At 48.4% G+C, this 22,938-nt stretch overlaps 1 protein-coding gene across 1 annotated transcript in view; it reads left to right on the top strand.

Annotated features, from left to right (window-relative positions):
* Nucleotides 1-22,938, top strand: part of LOC115115129 (alpha-actinin-3-like) — a 52,278-nt gene that overhangs the window by 27,746 nt on the left and 1,594 nt on the right. Inside the window, exons 7-21 of the mRNA XM_065025393.1 lie at nucleotides 9,733-9,814; nucleotides 10,507-10,592; nucleotides 10,854-10,946; nucleotides 11,220-11,450; nucleotides 12,169-12,316; nucleotides 12,497-12,647; nucleotides 16,032-16,140; nucleotides 18,049-18,189; nucleotides 18,436-18,618; nucleotides 19,407-19,541; nucleotides 20,017-20,196; nucleotides 21,076-21,222; nucleotides 21,519-21,584; nucleotides 22,455-22,613; nucleotides 22,751-22,827. Coding sequence (XP_064881465.1) covers nucleotides 9,733-9,814; nucleotides 10,507-10,592; nucleotides 10,854-10,946; nucleotides 11,220-11,450; nucleotides 12,169-12,316; nucleotides 12,497-12,647; nucleotides 16,032-16,140; nucleotides 18,049-18,189; nucleotides 18,436-18,618; nucleotides 19,407-19,541; nucleotides 20,017-20,196; nucleotides 21,076-21,222; nucleotides 21,519-21,584; nucleotides 22,455-22,613; nucleotides 22,751-22,827 — 1,988 coding nt within the window. The remainder of the gene's footprint in view (nucleotides 1-9,732; nucleotides 9,815-10,506; nucleotides 10,593-10,853; nucleotides 10,947-11,219; nucleotides 11,451-12,168; nucleotides 12,317-12,496; nucleotides 12,648-16,031; nucleotides 16,141-18,048; nucleotides 18,190-18,435; nucleotides 18,619-19,406; nucleotides 19,542-20,016; nucleotides 20,197-21,075; nucleotides 21,223-21,518; nucleotides 21,585-22,454; nucleotides 22,614-22,750; nucleotides 22,828-22,938) is intronic.

The following is a 22,938-nucleotide window of genomic DNA, read 5'->3' as shown; positions in this document are numbered from 1 at the left end:
CTCTTAGAGTCCACTAGGGTCAACACCAGTCCCTCTCCTCTTAGAGTCCACTAGGGTCAACACCAGTCCCTTCTCCTCTTAGAGTCCACTAGGGTCACCACAGTCCCAGTCCCTTCTCCTCTTAGAGTCCACTAGGGTCAACACCCAGTCCCTTCTCCTCTTAGAGTCCACTAGGGTCAACACCAGTCCCTTCTCCTCTTAGAGTCCACTAGGGTCAACACCAGTCCCTTCTCCTCTTAGAGTCCACTAGGGTCAACACCAGTCCCTTCTCCTCTTAGAGTCCACTTGGGTCAACACCAGTCCCTTCTCCTCTTAGAGTCCACTAGGGTCAACACCAGTCCCTTCTCCTCTTAGAGTCCACTAGGGTCAACACCAGTCCTTCTCCTCTTAGAGTCCACTAGGGTCAACACCAGTCCCTTCTCCTCTTAGAGTCCACTAGGGTCAACACCAGTCCCTTCCTCTTAGAGTCCACTAGGGTCAACACCAGTCCCTTTCTCCTCTTAGAGTCCACTAGGGTCAACACCAGTCCTTCCCTCTTAGAGTCCACTAGGGTCAACACCAGTCCCTTCTCCTCTTAGAGTCCACTAGGGTCAACACCAGTCCCTTCTCCTCTTAGAGTCCACTAGGGTCAACACCAGTCCCTTCTCCTCTTAGAGTCCACTAGGGTCAACACCAGTCCCTTTCCCTCTTAGAGTCCACTAGGGTCAACACCAGTCCCCCTCTTAGAGTCCACTAGGTCAACACCAGCCCTTAGAGTCCCTTCTCCTCTTAGAGTCCACTAGGGTCACCAGTCCCATCCTCAGTAGGGTCCACCAGTCCCTTCCTCTTAGAGTCCACTAGGGTCAACACCAGTCCCTTCCTCTTAGAGTCCACTAGGGTCAACACCAGTCCCTTCCCTCTTAGAGTCCACTAGGGTCAACACCAGTCCCTTCTCCTCTTAGAGTCCACTAGGTCAACACCAGTCCCTTCTCCTCTTAGAGTCCACTAGGGTCAACACCAGTCCCTTCTCCTCTTAGAGTCCACTAGGGTCAACACCAGTCCCTTCTCCTCTTAGAGTCCACTAGGGTCAACACCAGTCCCTTCTCCTCTTAGAGTCCACTAGGGTCAACACCAGTCCCTTCTCCTCTTAGAGTCCACTAGGGTCAACACCAGTCCTTCTCCTCTTAGAGTCCACTAGGGTCAACACTCAGTCCCTTCCCTCTTAGAGTCCACTAGGGTCAACACCAGTCCTTTCTCCTCTTAGAGTCCACTAGGGTCAACACCAGTCCCTTCTCCTCTTAGAGTCCACTAGGGTCAACACCAGTCCCTTCTCCTCTTAGAGTCCACTAGGGTCAACACCAGTCCCTTCTCCTCTTAGAGTCCACTAGGGGTCCCTTCTCCTCTTAACTGGGTCAACACCTTCTCCTCTTAGAGTCCCTAGGGTCAACACCAGTCTCCTCTTAGAGTCCACTAGGGTCAACACCAGTCCCTTCTCCTCTTAGAGTCCACTAGGGTCAACACCAGTCCCTTCTCCTCTTAGAGTCCACTAGGGTCAACACCAGTCCCTTCTCCTCTTAGAGTCCACTAGGGTCAACACTCAGTCCTAGGGTCAACACCAGTCCCTCCTCTTAGAGTCCACTAGGGTCACACACCTAGGGTCAACACAGTCCCTCCTCTTAGAGTCCACTAGGGTCAACACCAGTCCCTTCTCCTCTTAGAGTCCACTAGGGTCAACACCAGTCCCTTCTCCTCTTAGAGTCCACTAGGGTCAACACCAGTCCTTTCTCCTCTTAGAGTCCACTAGGGTCAACACCAGTCCCTCCCCTCTTAGAGTCCACTAGGGTCAACACCAGTCCCTTAGAGTCCACTAGGGTTCTCCTCTTAGAGTCCACTAGGGTCAACACCAGTCCCTTCTCCTCTTAGAGTCCACTAGGGTCAACACCAGTCCCTTCTCCTCTTAGAGTCCACTAGGGTCAACAGTCCCCAGTCCCTTCTCCTCTTAGAGTCCACTAGGGTCAACACCAGTCCCTTCTCCTCTTAGTCCACTAGGGTCAACACCAGTCCTTCTCTCTTAGTCCACTAGGGTCCAGTCCCCCTCTCCTCTTAGGGTCCACTTGGGTCACCAGTCCCTTCTCCTCTTAGAGTCCACTAGGGTCAACACCAGTCCCTCTTAGAGTCCACTAGGGTCAACACCAGTCCTTCTCCTCTTAGAGTCCACTTGGGTCAACACCAGTCCCTTCTCCTCTTAGAGTCCACTAGGGTCAACACCAGTCCCTTCTCCTCTTAGAGTCCACTAGGGTCAACACCAGTCCTTCTCCTCTTAGAGTCCACTAGGGTCAACACCAGTCCTTTCCCTCTTAGAGTCCACTAGGGTCCAGCACCAGTCCCTTCTCCTCAGTCCCTTCTTCCTCTTAGAGTCCACTAGGGTCAACACCAGTCATTTTCTCCTCTTAGAGTCCACTAGGGTCAACACCAGTCCCTTCTCTCTTAGAGTCCACTAGGGTCAACACCAGTCCTTTCTTCTCTTAGAGTCCACTAGGGTCAACACCAGTCCTTCTCCTCTTAGAGTCCACTAGGGTCAACACCAGTCCTTTCTCCTCTTAGAGTCCACTAGGGTCAACACCAGTCCTTTCTCCTCTTAGAGTCCACTAGGGTCAACACCAGTCCCTTCCCTCTTAGAGTCCACTAGGGTCAACACCAGTCCCTTCTCCTCTTAGAGTCCACTAGGGTCAACACCAGTCCCTTCCTCTTAGAGTCCACTAGGGTCAACACCAGTCCTTCCTCCTCTTAGTCCCTTCTCCTCTTAGAGTCCACTAGGGTCAACACCAGTCCCTTCTCCTCTTAGAGTCCACTAGGGTCAACACCAGTCCTCTAGAGTCTTCAACACCCCTCTTAGAGTCCACTAGGGTCAAGTCCACCCTTCCCTCAGTCCACTAGTCACCAGTCCCTTCTCCTCTTAGAGTCCACTAGGGTCAACACCAGTCCCTTCTCCTCTTAGAGTCCACTAGGGTCAACACCAGTCCTTTCTCCTCTTAGAGTCCACTAGGTCAACACCAGTCCCTCCTCTTAGAGTCCACTAGGGTCAAGTCCCCTTCCCTCAGTCCCAGGTCAACACCAGTCCCTTCCCTCTTAGAGTCCACTAGGGTCAACACCAGTCCCCTCTTAGAGTCCACTAGGGTCAACACCAGTCCCTTCTCCTCTTAGAGTCCACTAGGGTCAACACCAGTCCCTTCTCCTCTTAGAGGGTCCACTAACACCAGTCCCTCTTAGAGGTCCTAGGGTCAACACCAGTCCCTTCTCCTCTTAGAGTCCACTAGGGTCAACACCAGTCCCTTCTCCTCTTAGAGTCCACTAGGGTCAACACCAGTCCCTCTTAGAGTCCACTAGGGTCAACACCAGTCCCCTCTCCTCTTAGAGTCCACTAGGGTCAACACCAGTCCCTTCTCCTCTTAGAGTCCACTAGGGTCAACACCAGTCCCTTCTCCTCTTAGAGTCCACTAGGGTCAACACCAGTCCCTTCTCCTCTTAGAGTCCACTAGGGTCAACACCAGTCCCTTCTCCTCTTAGAGTCCACTAGGGTCAACACCAGTCCTTTCTCCTCTTAGAGTCCACTAGGGTCAACACCAGTCCCTTCTCTCTTAGAGTCCACTAGGGTCAACACCAGTCCTTTCTCCTCTTAGAGTCCACTAGGGTCAACACCAGTCCTTTCTCCTCTTAGAGTCCACTAGGGTCAACACCAGTCCCTTCCCTCTTAGAGTCCACTAGGGTCAACACCAGCCCCTTCTCCTCTTAGAGTCCACTAGGGTCAACACCAGTCCCTTCCCTCTTAGAGTCCACTAGGGTCAACACCAGTCCCTTCCCTCTTAGAGTCCACTAGGGTCAACACCAGTCCCTATTAGAGTCCACTAGGGTCAACACCAGTCCCCTCTCCTCCTAGAGTCCACTAGGGTCAACACCAGTCCCTTCTCCTCTTAGAGTCCACTAGGGTCAACACCAGTCCCTCTTAGAGTCCACTAGGGTCAACACCAGTCCCTTCTCCTCTTAGAGTCCACTAGGGTCAACACCAGTCCCTTCTCCTCTTAGAGTCCAGTCCCCTCTTAGAGTACTAGGGGTCAACACCAGTCCCTTCTCCTCTTAGAGTCCACTAGGGTCAACACCAGTCCTTTATTCTCTTAGAGTCCACTAGGGTCAACACCAGTCCCTTCTCCTCTTAGAGTCCACTAGGGTCAACACCAGTCCTTTCTCCTCTTAGAGTCCACTAGGGTCAACACCAGTCCTTTCTCCTCTTAGAGTCCACTAGGGTCAACACCAGTCCCTTCCTCTTAGAGTCCACTAGGGTCAACACCAGCCCCTTTCTCCTCTTAGAGTCCACTAGGGTCAACACCAGTCCTTTCTCCTCTTAGAGTCCACTAGGGTCAACACCAGTCCCTTCCCTCTTAGAGTCCACTAGGGTCAACACCAGTCCCATCCCCTCTTAGAGTCCACTAGGGTCAACACCAGTCCCTTCCCTCTTAGAGTCCACTAGGGTCAACACCAGTCCCATCCCCTCTTAGAGTCCACTAGGGTCAACACCAGTCCCTTCTCCTCTTAGAGTCCACTAGGGTCAACACCAGTCCCTTCTCCTCTTAGAGTCCACTAGGGTCAACACCAGTCCCTTCTCCTCTTAGAGTCCACTAGGGTCAACACCAGTCCCTCTTAGAGTCCACTAGGGTCAACACCAGTCCCTCTTAGGTCCACAACACCAGTCCCTTCTCCTCTCTTAGAGTCCACTAGGGTCAACACCAGTCCCTTCTCCTCTTAGAGTCCACTAGGGTCAACACCAGTCCCTTCTCCTCTTAGAGTCCACTAGGGTCAACACCAGTCCCTTCTCCTCTTAGAGTCCACTAGGGTCAACACCAGTCCCTTCTCCTCTTAGAGTCCACTAGGGTCAACACCAGTCCCTTCTCCTCTTAGAGTCCACTAGGGTCAACACCAGTCCCTTCTCCTCTTAGAGTCCACTAGGGTCAACACCAGTCCCTTCTCCTCTTAGAGTCCACTAGGGTCAACACCAGTCCTTTCTCCTCTTAGAGTCCACTAGGGTCAACACCAGTCCCTTCTCCTCTTAGAGTCCACTAGGGTCAACACCAGTCCCTTCTCCTCTTAGAGTCCACTAGGGTCAACACCAGTCCCTTCTCCTCTTAGAGTCCACTAGGGTCAACACCAGTCCCTTCCCTCTTAGAGTCCACTAGGGTCAACACCAGTCCCTTCTCCTCTTAGAGTCCACTAGGGTCAACACCAGTCCCTCTTAGAGTCCACTAGGGTCAACACCAGTCCCTTCTCCTCTTAGAGTCCACTAGGGTCAACACCAGTCCCTTCTCCTCTTAGAGTCCACTAGGGTCAACACCAGTCCCTTCTCCTCTTAGAGTCCACTTGGGTCAACACCAGTCCCTTCTCCTCTTAGAGTCCACTAGGGTCAACACCAGTCCCTCTTAGAGTCCACTAGGGTCAACACCAGTCCCTTCTCCTCTTAGAGTCCACTAGGGTCAACACCAGTCCTTTATTCTCTTAGAGTCCACTAGGGTCAACACCAGTCCCTTCTCCTCTTAGAGTCCACTAGGGTCAACACCAGTCCTTTCTCCTCTTAGAGTCCACTAGGGTCAACACCAGTCCTTTCTCCTCTTAGAGTCCACTAGGGTCAACACCAGTCCCTTCCCTCTTAGAGTCCACTAGGGTCAACACCAGCCCCTTCTCCTCTTAGAGTCCACTAGGGTCAACACCAGTCCTTTCTCCTCTTAGAGTCCACTAGGGTCAACACCAGTCCCTTCCCTCTTAGAGTCCACTAGGGTCAACACCAGTCCCATCCCCTCTTAGAGTCCACTAGGGTCAACACCAGTCCCTTCCCTCTTAGAGTCCACTAGGGTCAACACCAGTCCCATCCCCTCTTAGAGACCACTAGGGTCAACACCAGTCCCTTCCCTCTTAGAGTCCACTAGGGTCAACACCAGTCCCTTCTCCTCTTAGAGTCCACTAGGGTCAACACCAGTCCCTTCTCCTCTTAGAGTCCACTAGGGTCAACACCAGTCCCTCTTAGAGTCCACTAGGGTCAACACCAGTCCCTCTTAGAGTCCACTAGGGTCAACACCAGTCCCTTCTCCTCTTAGAGTCCACTAGGGTCAACACCAGTCCTTCTCTCTTAGAGTCCACTAGGGTCAACACCAGTCCCTTCTCCTCTTAGAGTCCACTAGGGTCAACACCAGTCCTTTCTCCTCTTAGAGTCCACTAGGGTCAACACCAGTCCCTTCTCCTCTTAGAGTCCACTAGGGTCAACACCAGTCCCTTCTCCTCTTAGAGTCCACTAGGGTCAACACCAGTCCCTTCTCCTCTTAGAGTCCACTAGGGTCAACACCAGTCCTTCTCCTCTTAGAGTCCACTAGGGTCAACACCAGTCCCTCCTCTTAGAGTCCACTAGGGTCAACACCAGTCCCTTCTCCTCTTAGAGTCCACTAGGGTCCACCAGTCCCTTCTCCTCAACACCAGTCCCTTCTCCTCTTAGAGTCCACTAGGGTCAACAGTCCCTTCTCCTCAGTCCACTTCTCCTCTTAGAGTCCACTAGGGTCAACACCAGTCCCTTCTCCTCTTAGAGTCCACTAGGGTCAACACCAGTCCTTTCTCCTCTTAGAGTCCACTAGGGTCAACACCAGTCCCTTCTCCTCTTAGAGTCCACTAGGGTCAACACCAGTCCCTTCCCTCTTAGAGTCCACTAGGGTCAACACCAGTCCTTTCTCCTCTTAGAGTCCACTAGGGTCAACACCAGTCCTTTCTCCTCTTAGAGTCCACTAGGGTCAACACCAGTCCCTTCCCTCTTAGAGTCCACTAGGGTCAACACCAGCCCCTTCTCCTCTTAGAGTCCACTAGGGTCAACACCAGTCCCTTCCCTCTTAGAGTCCACTAGGGTCAACACCAGTCCCTTCCCTCTTAGAGTCCACTAGGGTCAACACCAGTCCCTTCCCTCTTAGAGTCCACTAGGGTCAACACCAGTCCCTTCTCCTCTTAGAGTCCACTAGGGTCAACACCAGGCCCTTCCCTCTTAGAGTCCACTAGGGTCAACACCAGTCCCTCTTAGAGTCCACTAGGGTCAACACCAGAGTCCACATCAACACCAGTCCCTTCCCTCTTAGAGTCCACTAGGGTCAACACCAGTCCCTTCTCCTCTTAGAGTCCACTAGGGTCAACACCAGTCCCATCCCCTCTTAGAGACCACTAGGGTCAACACCAGTCCCTTCCCTCTTAGAGTCCACTAGGGTCAACACCAGTCCCTATTAGAGTCCACTAGGGTCAACACCAGTCCCCTCTCCTCTTAGAGTCCACTAGGGTCAACACCAGTCCCTTCTCCTCTTAGAGTCCACTAGGGTCAACACCAGTCCTTCTCCAGTCCACTAGGGTCAACACCAGTCCTTCTCCTTAGAGTCCACTAGGGTCAACACCAGTCCCTTCTCCTCTTAGAGTCCACTAGGGTCAACACCAGTCCCTTCTCCTCTTAGAGTCCACTAGGGTCAACACCAGTCCTTCTCCTCTTAGAGTCCACTAGGTCAACACCAGTCCCTTCTCCTCTTAGAGTCCACTAGGGTCAACACCAGTCCTTTCTCCTCTTAGAGTCCACTAGGGTCAACACCAGTCCTTTCTCCTCTTAGAGTCCACTAGGGTCAACACCAGTCCTTTCTCCTCTTAGAGTCCACTAGGGTCAACACCAGTCCCTTCCTCCTCGAGTCCACTAGGGTCAACACCAGTCCCTTCTCCTCTTAGAGTCCACTAGGGTCAACACCAGTCCCTTCTCCTCTTAGAGTCCACTAGGGTCAACACCAGTCCCTTCTCCTCTTAGAGTCCACTAGGGTCAACACCAGTCCCTCTTAGAGTCCACTAGGGTCAACACCAGTCCCTTCTCCTCTTAGAGTCCACTAGGGTCAACACCAGTCCCTTCCCTCTTAGAGTCCACTAGGGTCAACACCAGTCCCATCCCCTCTTAGAGTCCACTAGGGTCAACACCAGTCCCTTCCCTCTTAGAGTCCACTAGGGTCAACACCAGTCCCTTCCCCTCTTAGAGTCCACTAGGGTCAACACCAGTCCCTTCCCTCTTAGAGTCCACTAGGGTCAACACCAGTCTCCTCTTAGAGTCCACTAGGGTCAACACCAGTCCTTCTCCTCTTAGAGTCCACTAGGGTCAACACCAGTCCCTTCTCCTCTTAGAGTCCACTAGGGTCAACACCAGTCCCTTCTCCTCTTAGAGTCCACTAGGGTCAACACCAGTCCCTTCTCCTCTTAGAGTCCACTAGGGTCAACACCAGTCCCTTTCTCCTCTTAGAGTCCACTAGGGTCAACACCAGTCCCTTCTCCTCTTAGAGTCCACTAGGGTCAACACCAGTCCTTTCCCTCTTAGAGTCCAGTCCCTTCTCCTCTAGGGTCAACACCAGTCCCTTCTCCTCTTAGAGTCCACTAGGGTCAACACCAGTCCCTTCTCCTCTTAGAGTCCACTAGGGTCAACACCAGTCCCTTCTCCTCTGGGAGTTCTTAGAGGGTCAACACCAGTCCCTTCTCCTCTTAGAGTCCACTAGGGTCAACACCAGTCCCTTCTCCTCTTAGAGTCCACTAGGGTCAACACCAGTCCCTTCTCCTCTTAGAGTCCACTAGGGTCAACACCAGTCCCTTCTCCTCTTAGAGTCCACTAGGGTCAACACCAGTCCCATCCCTCTTAGAGTCCACTAGGGTCAACACCAGTCCCTTCCCTCTTAGAGTCCACTAGGGTCAACACCAGTCCTTTCTCCTCTTAGAGTCCACTAGGTCAACACCAGTCCCTTCTCCTCTTAGAGTCCACTAGGGTCAACACCAGTCCCTCTTAGAGTCCACTAGGGTCAACACCAGTCCCTCTTAGAGTCCACTAGGGTCAACACCAGTCCCTTCTCCTCTTAGAGTCCACTAGGGTCAACACCAGTCCCTTCTCCTCTTAGAGTCCACTAGGGTCAACACCAGTCCCTTCTCCTCTTAGAGTCCACTAGGGTCAACACCAGTCCCTTCTCCTCTTAGAGTCCAGTCCTTCCCTCCATCCTCTTAGGTCACTAGGGTCAACACCAGTCCCTTCTCCTCTTAGAGTCCACTAGGGTCAACACCAGTCCTTTCTCCTCTTAGAGTCCACTAGGGTCAACACCAGTCCCTTCTCCTCTTAGAGTCCACTAGGGTCAACACTCAGTCCCTTCTCCTCTTAGAGTCCACTAGGGTCACACCAGTCCCTTCCCTCTTAGAGTCCACTAGGGTCAACACCAGTCCTTCTCCTCTTAGAGTCCACTAGGGTCAACACCAGTCCCTTCTCCTCTTAGAGTCCACTAGGGTCAACACCAGTCCCTTCTCCTCTTAGAGTCCACTAGGGTCAACACCAGTCCCTTCTCCTCTTAGAGTCCACTAGGGTCAACACCAGTCCTTTCTCCTCTTAGAGTCCACTAGGGTCAACACCAGTCCCTTCTCCTCTTAGAGTCCACTAGGGTCAACACCAGTCATAGCCTCTTACTATTTTCTATCATTTCTCTGTACATCTATTACCCTTTATCTTGTAACTCTTATGATCTATAAGTCATATATATATAATATATGCCATTTAGCGGGCTCTTTAATGCATGTGCATATGTTTTGTATGGGTGGCCCCAGTGGGAATTAAACCAACAACCCCTGACCTATATCTTTCTCTCTATGTGTAAACCTCTCTCTCTGTCTGTGTGTCCCTAACAGGATGACCCCATCGGTAACCTCAACACTGCCTTCGAGGTGGCTGAGAAGTACCTGGACATCCCCAAGATGCTTGATGCTGAGGGTGAGTACATTTTTTCTGTCAAACCAGGGAATTTTGGGAATGTTTCAGGAAATGTTCAACCCTAGCATTCGTCTCTGCCGACTCTCTGCAGCAGTGGTGGCTGGTGGCACTTTAACTGGGGAGGACGGGCTCACAGTAATGACTGGAACGGAATTAATGGAATGGACTCAAACACATCAAACACCTGGTTTCCATGTCACCCGGAGTATTTACATTGACATTCCAGTTTTTACACTGCTGCTACTCTCTGTTTATTATCTATGCATAGTCACTTTACCCCTACCTACATGTACAAATTATCTCGACTAACCTGTACCCTCTCACATTGACTCGGTACTGGTACCCCCTGTATATAGCCTCGGTATTGTTATTTCATTGTGTTACATTTTATTACATTTTTTACTTTAGTTTATTTAGTAAATATTTTCTTAACTCTATTTCTTGAACTGCTTTGTTGGTTAAGGGCTTGTAAGTAAGCATTTCACGGTAAGGTCTACTACACCTGTTGTATTCGGCGCATGTGACAAATAAAATGTGATTTGATTTGAAACCATTCCAGTAAGTCCATTCCAGCCATTATTATGAGCTGTCCTCCCTTCACCAGCCTCCTCTGCTCCCCAGTGATTTCACTGGAGTTGCATGGTCTTAGTTAATTTCATGTCTCTGAGCTCTTCCTGTCTGTCACCCCTCAGACATTGTGAACACCCCCAAGCCTGATGAGAAGGCCATCATGACCTACGTGTCCTGCTTCTACCACGCCTTCGCTGGTGCTGAGCAGGTAACTCACACCTTCCACTGTCTCTGCTGGTCCCATAGGAGAAACAAGTAACAGCATCTACATTTTATTCAGCAAGATCTAAGATCCACTACTGACTGTCTAAACTTGTCACGGTCTCCCACCCCCATTACTCTCTCTCTCTTGCTCTCTTGCTCTCTCTCTCTCTCTCTCTCTCTCTCTCTCTCTCTCTCTCTCTCTCTCTCTCTCTCTCTCTCTCTCTCTCTCTCTCTCTCTCTGTCTCTCTGTCTCTCTCTGTCTCAGGCTGAGACAGCAGCTAACAGGATCTGTAAAGTGCTGGCTGTGAACCAGGAGAATGAGAAACTCATGGAGGAGTATGAGAAGCTGGCCAGTGAGGTGAGAGTTAATGTTACTTTCCAAAGCCCATCCAGAGAGGCATCGCTATGCACCTTCTTATGATAAACAGTATGAGATGTAACCTCTCAAAGGCCTAGATCACACTGCAGAAAAACGCATCCAAAATATCTGTTGTGTTAAAAGTGTTATATATGAGCTGTACAACCTGTGTGAACTAGGTGATCTGAGGTAAAAACTCAACCAACCAACGAACCAACTCTTCTTTAACCACACCTTTGACATTTAACCACTTGACCTCTGACCTCTCCCTAGCTGCTGGAGTGGATCCGCAAAACCATCCCGTGGCTGGAGAACCGCACGGCGGAGCATCACATGAGAGCCATGCAGCAGAAGCTGGAGGACTTCAGGGACTACCGCCGCGTCCACAAGCCGCCCCGCGTCCAGGAGAAGTGTCAGCTGGAGATCAACTTCAACACCCTGCAGACCAAGCTGAGGCTGAGCAACCGGCCCGCCTTCATGCCCTCTGAGGGAAAGATGGTCTCGGTAGGTGACGTCACACATCACGTCCACGTGGCACTGTAGCCCTGGCACCGTCACATTCAGCCCAGGTTACTCAGGAAACCACAGCTAATCTACAGTGGTGGTTTTGAGAATAACCTCCCTGATATCTGACTGTTCCACCAACCTCACAACACCAGGTAGAGTCAACCACGTATGGTAGAGCCGCTCTTCATTCCACAGGCCAGGACTAAGAGAGATAAAGATTTGACCATGCCCTACCTATGCAAATCCATCAAGAAAACAAGTCCCGTAAATGTACATATTGTCATGAATTGCATTGATTTCAACTTAAATGTTTTATTATGTATGTATTTATTTGTATGTATTTGACTCACATGTGGATACCGGTAAAAACTTCAACTTGAACATAAATACAATATCAATACAAAGTGGACATTAGTTATGATGCCTTATCAGCCAACTAACCACCCATGTTCTACCTCTCCTCTCCTCTCCCTCTCCTCTCCTCTCCTCTCCTCTCCTCTCCTCTCCTCTCCTCTCCTCTCCTCTCCTCTCCTCTCCTCTCCTCTCTCTCCTCTCCTCTCTCTCCTCTCCTCTCCTCTCCTCTCCTCTCCTCTCCTCTCCTCTCCTCTCCTCTCATCTCCTCTCCTCTCCTCTCCTCTCCCTCCTCTCCTCTCCTCTCCTCTCCTCTCCTCTCATCTCCTCCTCTCCTCTCCTCTCCTCTCCTCTACTCCCCCAGGACATAGCCAATGCCTGGAAGGGTCTGGAGCAGGTGGAGAAGGGATATGAGGAGTGGCTTCTTACTGAGATCAGACGTCTGGAGAGACTGGACCACCTGGCTGAGAAGTTCAAACAGAAGTGTTCCCTGCACCAGTCCTGGACCTCAGGTAATAACAGAGAGAGGGAGAGAGAGGGAGAGGGGATGGGGAGAGGAGAGGGAGAGAGAGGGAGAGAGCTAGATGGGGAAATAGAGAGAGAAAGAGAGAAGGGGAGAACAACTGCGTCGGCCTCTGTGATGGAGTATAAACTGTGTGTGTGTGTACGTCCGTGTCCATGTGTGTGTCCAGGTAAGGAGGAGCTGCTGTCCATGAAGGACTATGAGTCGGCCTCTCTGATGGAGATCAGGGCTCTGATGAGGAAACACGAGGCCTTTGAGTCTGACCTGGCCGCCCACCAGGACAGAGTGGAGCAGATTGCTGCTATCGCACAGGAGCTCAAGTAAGGAGGGGGGGAGGAAGGGATGATGTGAGGGAGGTGTGGAAGAACGGAGGAGGAAGAAGTCATAAACGTAGTAAAGTTAAAGAAAAAGGGATAGAAGTGTGTAATAGAAGACGTGATAGTGATCAGTGTGTTCCTTTACCAGTGAGCTGGACTACCATGATGTGATAGTGATAGTGATCAGAATGTTCCTCTCCCAGTGAGCTGGACTACCATGATGTGATAGTGATAGTGATCAGAATGTTCCTCTCCCAGTGAGCTGGACTACCATGATGTGATAGTGATAGTGATCAGAATGTTCCTCTCCCAGTGAGCTGGACTACCATGATGTGATAGTGATAGTGATCAGAATGTTCCTCTCCCAGTGAGCTGGACTACCATGATGTGATAGTGATCAGTGTGTTCCTTTACCAGTGAGCTGGACTACCATGATGTGATAGTGATAGTGATCAGAATGTTCCTCTCCCAGTGAGCTGGACTACCATGATGTGATAGTGATCAGAGTGTTCCTCACCCAGTGAGCTGGACTACCATGATGTGATAGTGATCAGTGTGTTCCTTTACCAGTGAGCTGGACTACCATGATGTGATAGTGATAGTGATCAGAGTGTTCCTCACCCAGTGAGCTGGACTACCATGATGTGATCAGTGATCAGAGTGTTCCTCACCCAGTGAGCTGGACTACCATGATGTGATAGTGATAGTGATCAGAGTGTTCCTCACCCAGTGAGCTGGACTACCATGATGTGATAGTGATAGTGATCAGAGTGTTCCTCACCCAGTGAGCTGGACTACCATGATGTGATAGTGATCAGAATGTTCCTCACCCAGTGAGCTGGACTACCATGATGTGATAGTGATCAGTGTGTTCCTTTCCCAGTGAGCTGGACTACCATGATGTGACAGTGATAGTGATCAGAATGTTCCTCTCCCAGTGAGCTGGACTACCATGATGTGACAGTGATAGTGATCAGAATGTTCCTCACCCAGTGAGCTGGACTACCATGATGTGATAGTGATAGTGATCAGAATGTTCCTCACCCAGTGAGCTGGACTACCATGATGTGATAGTGATAGTGATCAGAGTGTTCCTCTCCCAGTGAAGTGGACTACCATGATGTGATAGTGATCAGAATGTTCCTCTCCCAGTGAGCTGGACTACCGTGATGTGATAGTGATAGTGATCAGAATGTTCCTCTCCCAGTGAGCTGGACTACCATGATGTGATCAGTGATAGTGATCAGTCTGTTCCTCTCCCAGTGAGCTGGACTACCATGATGTGATAGTGATCAGAGTGTACCTCTCCCAGTGAGCTGGACTACCATGATGTGATAGTGATCAGAATGTTCCTCTCCCAGTGAGCTGGACTACCATGATGTGATAGTGATCAGTGTGTTCCTCTCCCAGTGAGCTGGACTACCATGATGTGATAAGTGATAGTGATAAGTGTGTTCCTCTCCCAGTGAGATGAACTACCACGATGTGATCAGTGATAGTGATCAGTCTGTTCCTCTCCCAGTGAGATGAACTACCACGATGTGATAGTGATAGTGATCAGAATGTTCCTTTCCCAGTGAGCTGGACTACCATGATGTGATCAGTGATAGTGATCAGTGTGTTCCTCTCCCAGTGAGATGAACTACCATGATGTGATCAGTGATAGTGATCAGTGTGTTCCTCTCCCAGTGAGATGAACTACCATGATGTGATAGTGATCAGTGTGTTCCTTTACCAGTGAGCTGGACTACCATGATGTGATAGTGATAGTGATCAGAGTGTTCCTCACCCAGTGAGCTGGACTACCATGATGTGATAGTGATCAGAATGTTCCTCTCCCAGTGAGCTGGACTACCATGATGTGACGAGTGATCAGTGTGTTCCTCTCCCAGTGAGCTGGACTACCATGATGTGATCAGTGATCAGTGTGTTCCTCTCCCAGTGAGCTGGACTACCATGATGTGATCAGTGATAGTGGTCAGTGTGTTCCTCTCCCAGTGAGATGAACTACCATGATGTGATAGTGATCAGTGTGTTCCTCTCCCAGTGAGCTGGACTACCGTGATGTGATCAGTGATAGTGGTCAGTGTGTTCCTCTCCCAGTGAGATGAACTACCATGATGTGATAGTGATCAGTGTGTTCCTCTCTCAGTGAGCTGGACTACCATGATGTGATCAGTGATAGTGGTCAGTGTGTTCCTCTCCCAGTGAGATGAACTACCATGATGTGATCAGTGATAGTGGTCAGTGTGTTCCTCTCCCAGTGAGCTGGACTACCATGATGTGATCAGTGATAGTGGTCAGTGTGTTCCTCTCCCAGTGAGATGAACTACCATGATGTGATCAGTGATCAGTGTGTTCCTCTCCCAGTGAGCTGGACTACCATGATGTGATCAGTGATAGTGGTCAGTGTGTTCCTCTCCCAGTGAGATGAACTACCATGATGTGATAGTGATCAGTGTGTTCCTCTCCCAGTGAGCTGGACTACCATGATGTGACGAGTGATCAGTGTGTTCCTCTCCCAGTGAGATGAACTACCATGATGTGATAGTGATCAGTGTGTTCCTCTCTCAGTGAGCTGGACTACCATGATGTGATCAGTGATAGTGGTCAGTGTGTTCCTCTCCCAGTGAGATGAACTACCATGATGTGATCAGTGATAGTGGTCAGTGTGTTCCTCTCCCAGTGAGCTGGACTACCATGATGTGATCAGTGATAGTGGTCAGTGTGTTCCTCTCCCAGTGAGCTGGACTACCATGATGTGACGAGTGATCAGTGTGTTCCTCTCCCAGTGAGATGAACTACCATGATGTGATAGTGATCAGTGTGTTCCTCTCCCAGTGAGCTGGACTACCATGATGTGATAGTGATCAGTGTGTTCCTCTCCCAGTGAGTTGGACTACCATGATGTGATCAGTGATAGTGGTCAGTGTGTTCCTCTCCCAGTGAGATGAACTACCATGATGTGATAGTGATTTGTGTGTACCTCTCCCAGTGAGATGAACTACCATGATGTGATAGTGATCAGAGTGTTCCTCTCCCAGTGAGCTGGACTACCATGATGTGATAGTGATCAGAGTGTTCCTCTCCCAGTGAGCTGGACTACCATGATGTGATAGTGATCAGTGTGTTCCTCTCCCAGTGAGCTGGACTACCATGATGTGATAGTGATCAGTGTGTTCCTCTCCCAGTGAGCTGGACTACCATGATGTGATAGTGATCAGTGTGTTCCTCTCCCAGTGAGCTGGACTACCATGATGTGATAGTGATCAGTGTGTTCCTCTCCCAGTGAGCTGGACTACCATGATGTGATAGTGATCAGTGTGTTCCTCTCCCAGTGAGCTGGACTACCATGATGTGATAGTGATCAGTGTGTTCCTCTCCCAGTGAGCTGGACTACCATGATGCGTCCTCAGTGAACACCCGCTGCCAGGGCATCTGTGACCAGTGGGACAACCTGGGTACCCTCACCCAGAAGAGAAGGGACTCTCTGGAGGTACACACACACACACACACACACACACACACACACACACACACACACACACACACACACACACACACACACACACACATATACACACACACACATATACACACACACACACACACACTCATTCACTCACACCCCCCCCCACACACACAGTGGGACAACCTGGGTACCCTCACCCAGAAGCGGCTACAGGAGGTTCTCTGGACTACAGACTATAGTCATATTGATTATGCCACTTAGCAGACACTCTTATCAAAAGCAACTTACCGAACAGAAGGTACATACACTTTTAGTTGGAGAATGTGATCCCAGCAGGAATTGAACCCTCAACCAATTGAGCCACCATGAGCCAAGAGTTTTTCTGACCATGTGGCCCTTCTGATAACAACTAGTGGTAACAACTAGTGATAACAACTAGTGGTAACAACTAGTGGTAACAACTAGTGAGAGCAACTAGTGATGACAACTAGTGGTAAAAACTAGTGAGAGCAACTAGTGGTAACAACTAGTGGTAACAACTAGTGATAACAACTAGTGGTAACAACTAGTGGTAACAACTAGTGGTAACAACTAGTGAGAGCAACTAGTGATAACAACTAGTGGTAAAAACTAGTGAGAGCAACTAGTGATAACAACTAGTGGTAACAACTAGTGATAACAACTAGTGGTAACAACTAGTGGTAACAACTAGTGGGGGTCATGTCAAGCTATTACATGTATTACTGGGACTACTTAGTCAAGTTACTAGTAGTAGCAGCAGTTGTAGTAGTAGTGATGGCTTCATACTGTGTACCGATGTTAAATCTTGTCCTGGTCTTTCCCAGCGTGTGGAGAAACCTGGACTTAAAGTAGGAGTAGTAGTAATATTATGTGTTTCCCAGCGTGTGGAGAAACCTGGAGTTATAGTAGGAGTAGTAGTAATATTATGTGTTTCCCAGCGTGTGGAGAAACCTGGAGTTATAGTAGGAGTAGTAGTAATATTATGTGTTTCTCAGCGTGTGGAGAAACCTGGACTTAAAGTAGGAGTAGTAGTAATATTATGTGTTTCCCAGCGTGTGGAGAAACCTAGAGTTATAGTAGGAGTAGTAGTAATATTATGTGTTTCCCAGCGTGTGGAGAAACCTGGAGTTATAGTAGGAGTAGTAGTAATATTATGTGTTTCTCAGCGTGTGGAGAAACCTGGAGTTATAGTAGGAGTAGTAGTAATATTATGTGTTTCCCAGCGTGTGGAGAAACCTGGAGTTATAGTAGGAGTAGTAGTAATATTATTGGTTTCTCAGTGTGTGGAGAAACCTGGAGTTATAGTAGGAGTAGTAGTAATAGTATGTGTTTCCTAGCGTGTGGAGAAACCTGGAGTTATAGTAGGAGTAGTAGTAATATTATGCGTTTCTCAGTGTGTGGAGAAACCTGGAGTTATAGTAGGAGTAGTAGTAATATTATGTGTTTCCCAGCGTGTGGAGAAACCTGGAGTTATAGTAGGAGTAGTAGTAATATTATGTGTTTCCCAGCGTGTGGAGAAACCTGGAGTTATAGTAGGAGTAGTAGTAATATTATGTGTTTCTCAGCGTGTGGAGAAACCTGGAGTTATAGTAGGAGTAGTAGTAATATTATTTGTTTCCCAACGTGTGGAGAAACCTGGAGTTATAGTAGGAGTAGTAGTAATATTATGTGTTTCTCAGCGTGTGGAGAAACCTGGAGTTATAGTAGGAGTAGTAGTAATATTATGTGTTTCTCAGTGTGTGGAGAAACCTGGAGTTATAGTAGGAGTAGTAGTAATATTTTGTGTGTTTCTCAGCGTGTGGAGAAACCTGGAGTTATAGTAGAAGTAGTAGTAATATTATGTGTTTCTCAGTGTGTGGAGAAACCTGGAGTTATAGTAGGAGTAGTAGTAATATTATGTGTGTTTCTCAGCGTGTGGAGAAACTGTGGGAGACCATCGACCAGCTGTACCTGGAGTTCGCCAAGAGGGCGGCGCCCTTCAACAACTGGATGGATGGAGCCATGGAGGATCTGCAGGACATGTTCATCGTCCACAGCACCGAGGAGATCCATGTATGTGTGTGTGTGTGTGTGTGTGTGTCTGTGTGTGTGTGTGTGTGTGTGTGTGTGTGTGTGTGTGTGTGTGTGTGTGTGTGTGTGTGTGTCTGCGTGTGCGTGCGTGTGTGCGTACAGTACGTACTGTAACATTAACAGTGTGATGGACTCTCCTCTCTCTCTCTCTCACTACTTCCCATTGTATCCCTCCATTCTCACTCCTTTTCTCCTCTTCTATTCCTCTCCTCCCCCTCTCCTCTCCAGTCTCTGATCACAGCTCATGACCAGTTCAAGGCCACCCTGCCAGAGGCTGATAAGGAGCGCATGGCCACCATGGGCATCCAGAGTGAGATCGTAAAGATCGCTCAGACCTACGGCATCAAGCTGTCAGGAGTCAACCCCTACACCAACCTCTCACCCCAGGATATCACCAACAAGTGGGAGACCGTGAGTACAACACTACTGTAGTATAGTAGTACTATTGTAGTAGTATAGTAGTAGTAGTGGTATTGTAGTAGTATAATAGTAGTAGTAGTAGTAGTCGTAGTAGTGTTATTGTTGTAGTAGTAGTAATAGCAGTAGTGGTATTAGTAGTAGTAGTAGCAGAAGTAGTAGTAGTAGTGCTATTGTAGTAGTATAGTAGTAGTAGTAGTAGTAGTGGTGGTGGTGGTGGTGGTAGTAATAGTAGTAGTATAGTAGTAGTAGTAGTAGTAGTAGTAGTAGTAGTAGTGTTATTGTTGTAGTAGTAGCAATAGTAGTAGTAGTAGTAGTAGTAGTAGTAGTAGTAGTAGTAGTAGTAGTAGTAGTAGTGTTATTGTTGTAGTAGTAGCAATAGTAGTAGTAGTAGTAGTAGTAGTAGTAGTAGTAGTAGTGTTATTGTTGTAGTAGTAGCAATAGTAGTAGTAGTAGTAGTAGTAGTAGTAGTAGTAGTGTTATTGTTGTAGTAGTAGCAGTAGTAGTAGTAGTAGTAGTAGCAATAGTAGTAGTAGTAGTAGTAGTAGTAGTAGTAGTAGTAGTATTAATCTGTCAGGAGTGAACCCCTACACTAAGGCTGTGACTAAAACACACTGAGAAGCCAAAAGAGAAGGATGTCTTTTTCCCTAGCTAGGTCTGTGCACTCCAGATTGAAGATATAAGTTGCTTCATGGCAAAGGGTTAGTCTCTAGAGTAACAGAGAAACGCCATTTCATTTCTACCAGTGTTTTGACGACCAATGTCCCTGTCTCCCTCCATAGGTGAAGCACCTTGTTCCTCTCAGGGACCAGATGCTGCAGGAGGAGGTAGCCAGACAGCAGGCCAACGAGAGGCTGAGGCGCCAGTTCGCTGCCCAGGCCAACATTATCGGACCCTGGATCCAGACTAAGATGGAGGTACAAGTACAGCTAGAACCCGAACCCCAAACACGCAGGGGTTCACCTCCAAAATGTGCCATTAATATGGACACTGAGCTAATTTCACTAAAGAAGTGAATAAAGTTGTGTTCTATTATTGCATACTGTAAACCTCAACCACAAAACGTTCAACACTCATCATGTTTCTCTCTCCTTTCTCTCCTTTCTTTCCCCCTCTCCCCCTCTACCTCATCCCCTTTCTCTTCTCTTCCTTCCCTCATCCCCCTCCCCTCTACCCTCTCCTCCTTCCCCTCTCTCCTCTCCTCCTTCCTCTCTCTCCTCTCCTCCTTCCCCTCTCCCCTCTCCTCCTTCCCCTCTCTCCTCTCCTCCTTCCCCTCTCCCCTCTCCTCCTTCCCCTCTCTCCTCTCCTCCTTCCCCTCTCCCCTCTCCTCCTTCCCCTCTCTCCTCTCCTCCTTCCCCTCTCCCCTCTCCTCCTTCCCCTCTCCCACTACAGGAGATTGGTCATGTGTCTGTGGACATTGCTGGGTCTCTAGAGGAACAGATGAACAGCCTGAAGCAGTATGAACAAAACATTATCAACTACAAGTGTAACATTGACAAGCTGGAGGGAGACCACCAGCTCAGCCAGGAGTCCCTCATCTTCGATAACAAGCACACCAACTACACCATGGAGGTACCAGAACACACAACTACACAACACAACCAACTACACAACACACAACTACACAACACAACCAACTACACAACACACAACTACACAACACACAACTAGACAACTACACAACACAACCAACTACAGAACACACAACTACACAACACACAACTAGACAACTAGACAACACAACCAACTACACAACACACAACTACATAGCACAACCAACTACACAACACACAACTACACAACACAACCAACAACACAACACACAACTACACAACACACAACTAGACAACACAACCAACTACACCACACACAACTACACATCACACAACTAGACAACACAACCAACTACACAACACAACTACACAACACACAACTAGACAAATAAACACACACACAAACACACAGCTAGACAACTAGACAACTACACAACACAACCAAATACATCATGGAAGTCGTATCAAGTATTGTATACTTCCTGAATTATTCCTGGAGAGCTCCCGGCCTTTAGGTTTCCGCTCCAAACCCAGTTTTAACTTGATTCTGTGTATCAAGTAGCTAATTATTCAAATCAGATGCACTAGATTAGGGTTGAAGTGAAAACCTACTGGACAGCAGCTTTCCAGGAACAGGGTTGGAGAGCCCTGATGTAAAGGAACCTAACCCAAGTAACATAAATATTTGACACCATATAAACTACTCTGGAGAAGATCCCTATGCATATGAATATACACACCTGTGCTACTTTAGTCTAGATGTTACAACCATCCCAGACACTCACATACTAACCCCCAACTTGGTAGACCTATGATGCTTACCAACTATCCAAACCCTTCATCTCCCTTCCTCTTCTTCTCTCCCTCTCTTCCTCCCTCACCCCCCTCACCTCGGCAGCATATCCGTGTGGGCTGGGAGCAGCTCCTGACCACCATCGCCCGCACCATCAACGAGGTGGAGAACCAGATCTTGACCCGCGACGCCAAGGGCATCAGCCAGGAGCAGCTCAACGAGTTCCGTGCCTCCTTCAACCACTTCGACAGGGTAATGAAACTAAAACAGTTTAATGTTCTTGGACTTGCTTTTCTCGATCTCACACTTGTCCTGGCTCTGATTTTGCAGATAGCGGCCATTTTGAAGAGGTTTTTACTTGCAATGACTATGAAATGTGGTTGTTTTAAGTGTGAATGTTGGAATATTCAGTGGTTTCTTGCCATCATTGTGGCTCCTCCTCACAGAGTGTTACTGTATCACTAGCGTGTAGCGTTCACACAATGGATCATTACATTGGTCATAGTGTCCAATCATAAACACTGATGGTTGTGTTCTGTCTCTCTCAGAAGAGAAACGGCATGATGGACCCAGACGACTTCCGTGCCTGTCTCATCTCCATGGGTTACGATCTGGTGAGTAGCCTAGCTACCAACAGGAAGTAGCCTCACATACAACGGTCCCTTTCACAGGAGGCTGGTGAGGGGAGGACAGCTCATAATAATGGCTGGAATGGAGTCAATGGAATGGTATGTTTGATATGTTTTATACCATTCCATTTATTCTGCTCCAGCCATTATTATGAGCCTGTCCTCCCCAATTTAGATGCCACCAGCCACCTGTGCTCCCTTTTTATGAAATTACTTTAGTCTATCTGGTTATATACAGCTATAGTATAAAATGACATTAGTTTCCATTCAAGACATGTTCCAAAACATGTTCTCCTCAACAATGATATGAAGATGTAATGTATTCTAACTTGTTGACCAGTAGGGTGCGGTGGTGTTTGCTGTATATTGATTGACCTTTGTATATTTGTAATGCTTTAATTAATAACAAACAATTTAAAGGTGCAATATGCAGAAATTGCTCCGCCATTCTAATTCCAATAGTGCACCTAATTTCAGTTTATGTGACAAAACAAGCAAGTGTAGAGAATCATTGTACCATATAAACTGCTGTGAAATATGTTTTCAATAACGTACACTATTGTATTTGCAGCTGTTTGAAACTGGTGTACCAAACCAAAAGTAAAAGATGCAAAAACGAAACTTAAGAACGTGAAGCATAGAAAAGGTGCACATAGAACAGATCTGCCACTTCTTAGACTTGCATTCAATGAGAATGAGATCTATAACTCACATTTCTATGTGAATTTGGTCAAGTCGCTCAAGAAGTCACATAATGCAGCTTTAATGATAATAACGTTTTCTACTCTACTCTAAGGTGTTGTCCAATTGGGTGAGGTGTTCTAATTTACTCTAATGTGTTGTCCTGTCCAATAGGGTGAGGTGGAGTTTGCCCGCATCATGACGCTGGTGGATTCCAACAACACTGGAGTGGTCACCTTCCAGGCCTTTATCGACTTCATGACCCGCGAGACAGCCGAGACAGACACAGCCGATCAGGTCATGGCCTCTTTCAAGATCCTGGCCTCAGACAAGGTGACCTAGAACATTGTAATGTGGCCAGGTCTCCCTTGAGAAAGAGGTCTTTGCACTTCTGTGGGACAACCTGGTAAAATGAAATAAATACATACAAATGGAATAAATGAAATAAATATATGCCTCTTCTCTTCCAGTCCTACATCACGGTTGACGAGCTACGCAGGGAGCTGCCCCCAGAGCAGGCAGAGTACTGCATCAGCCGCATGACCAGGTACACAGAATTACATACAACACTAGAATGGACATTGGCATCCTAGCAACATAACGTAAAACATAATCAGCTATGACGTAGGCCACTCTAATAATATAATGTATCTCTATG

This window comes from Oncorhynchus nerka, linkage group LG12, assembly GCF_034236695.1.
Source record: "Oncorhynchus nerka isolate Pitt River linkage group LG12, Oner_Uvic_2.0, whole genome shotgun sequence".
NCBI classification, from domain to species: domain Eukaryota; kingdom Metazoa; phylum Chordata; class Actinopteri; order Salmoniformes; family Salmonidae; genus Oncorhynchus; species Oncorhynchus nerka.
This window is presented reverse-complemented; position numbering and strand designations above follow the sequence as displayed.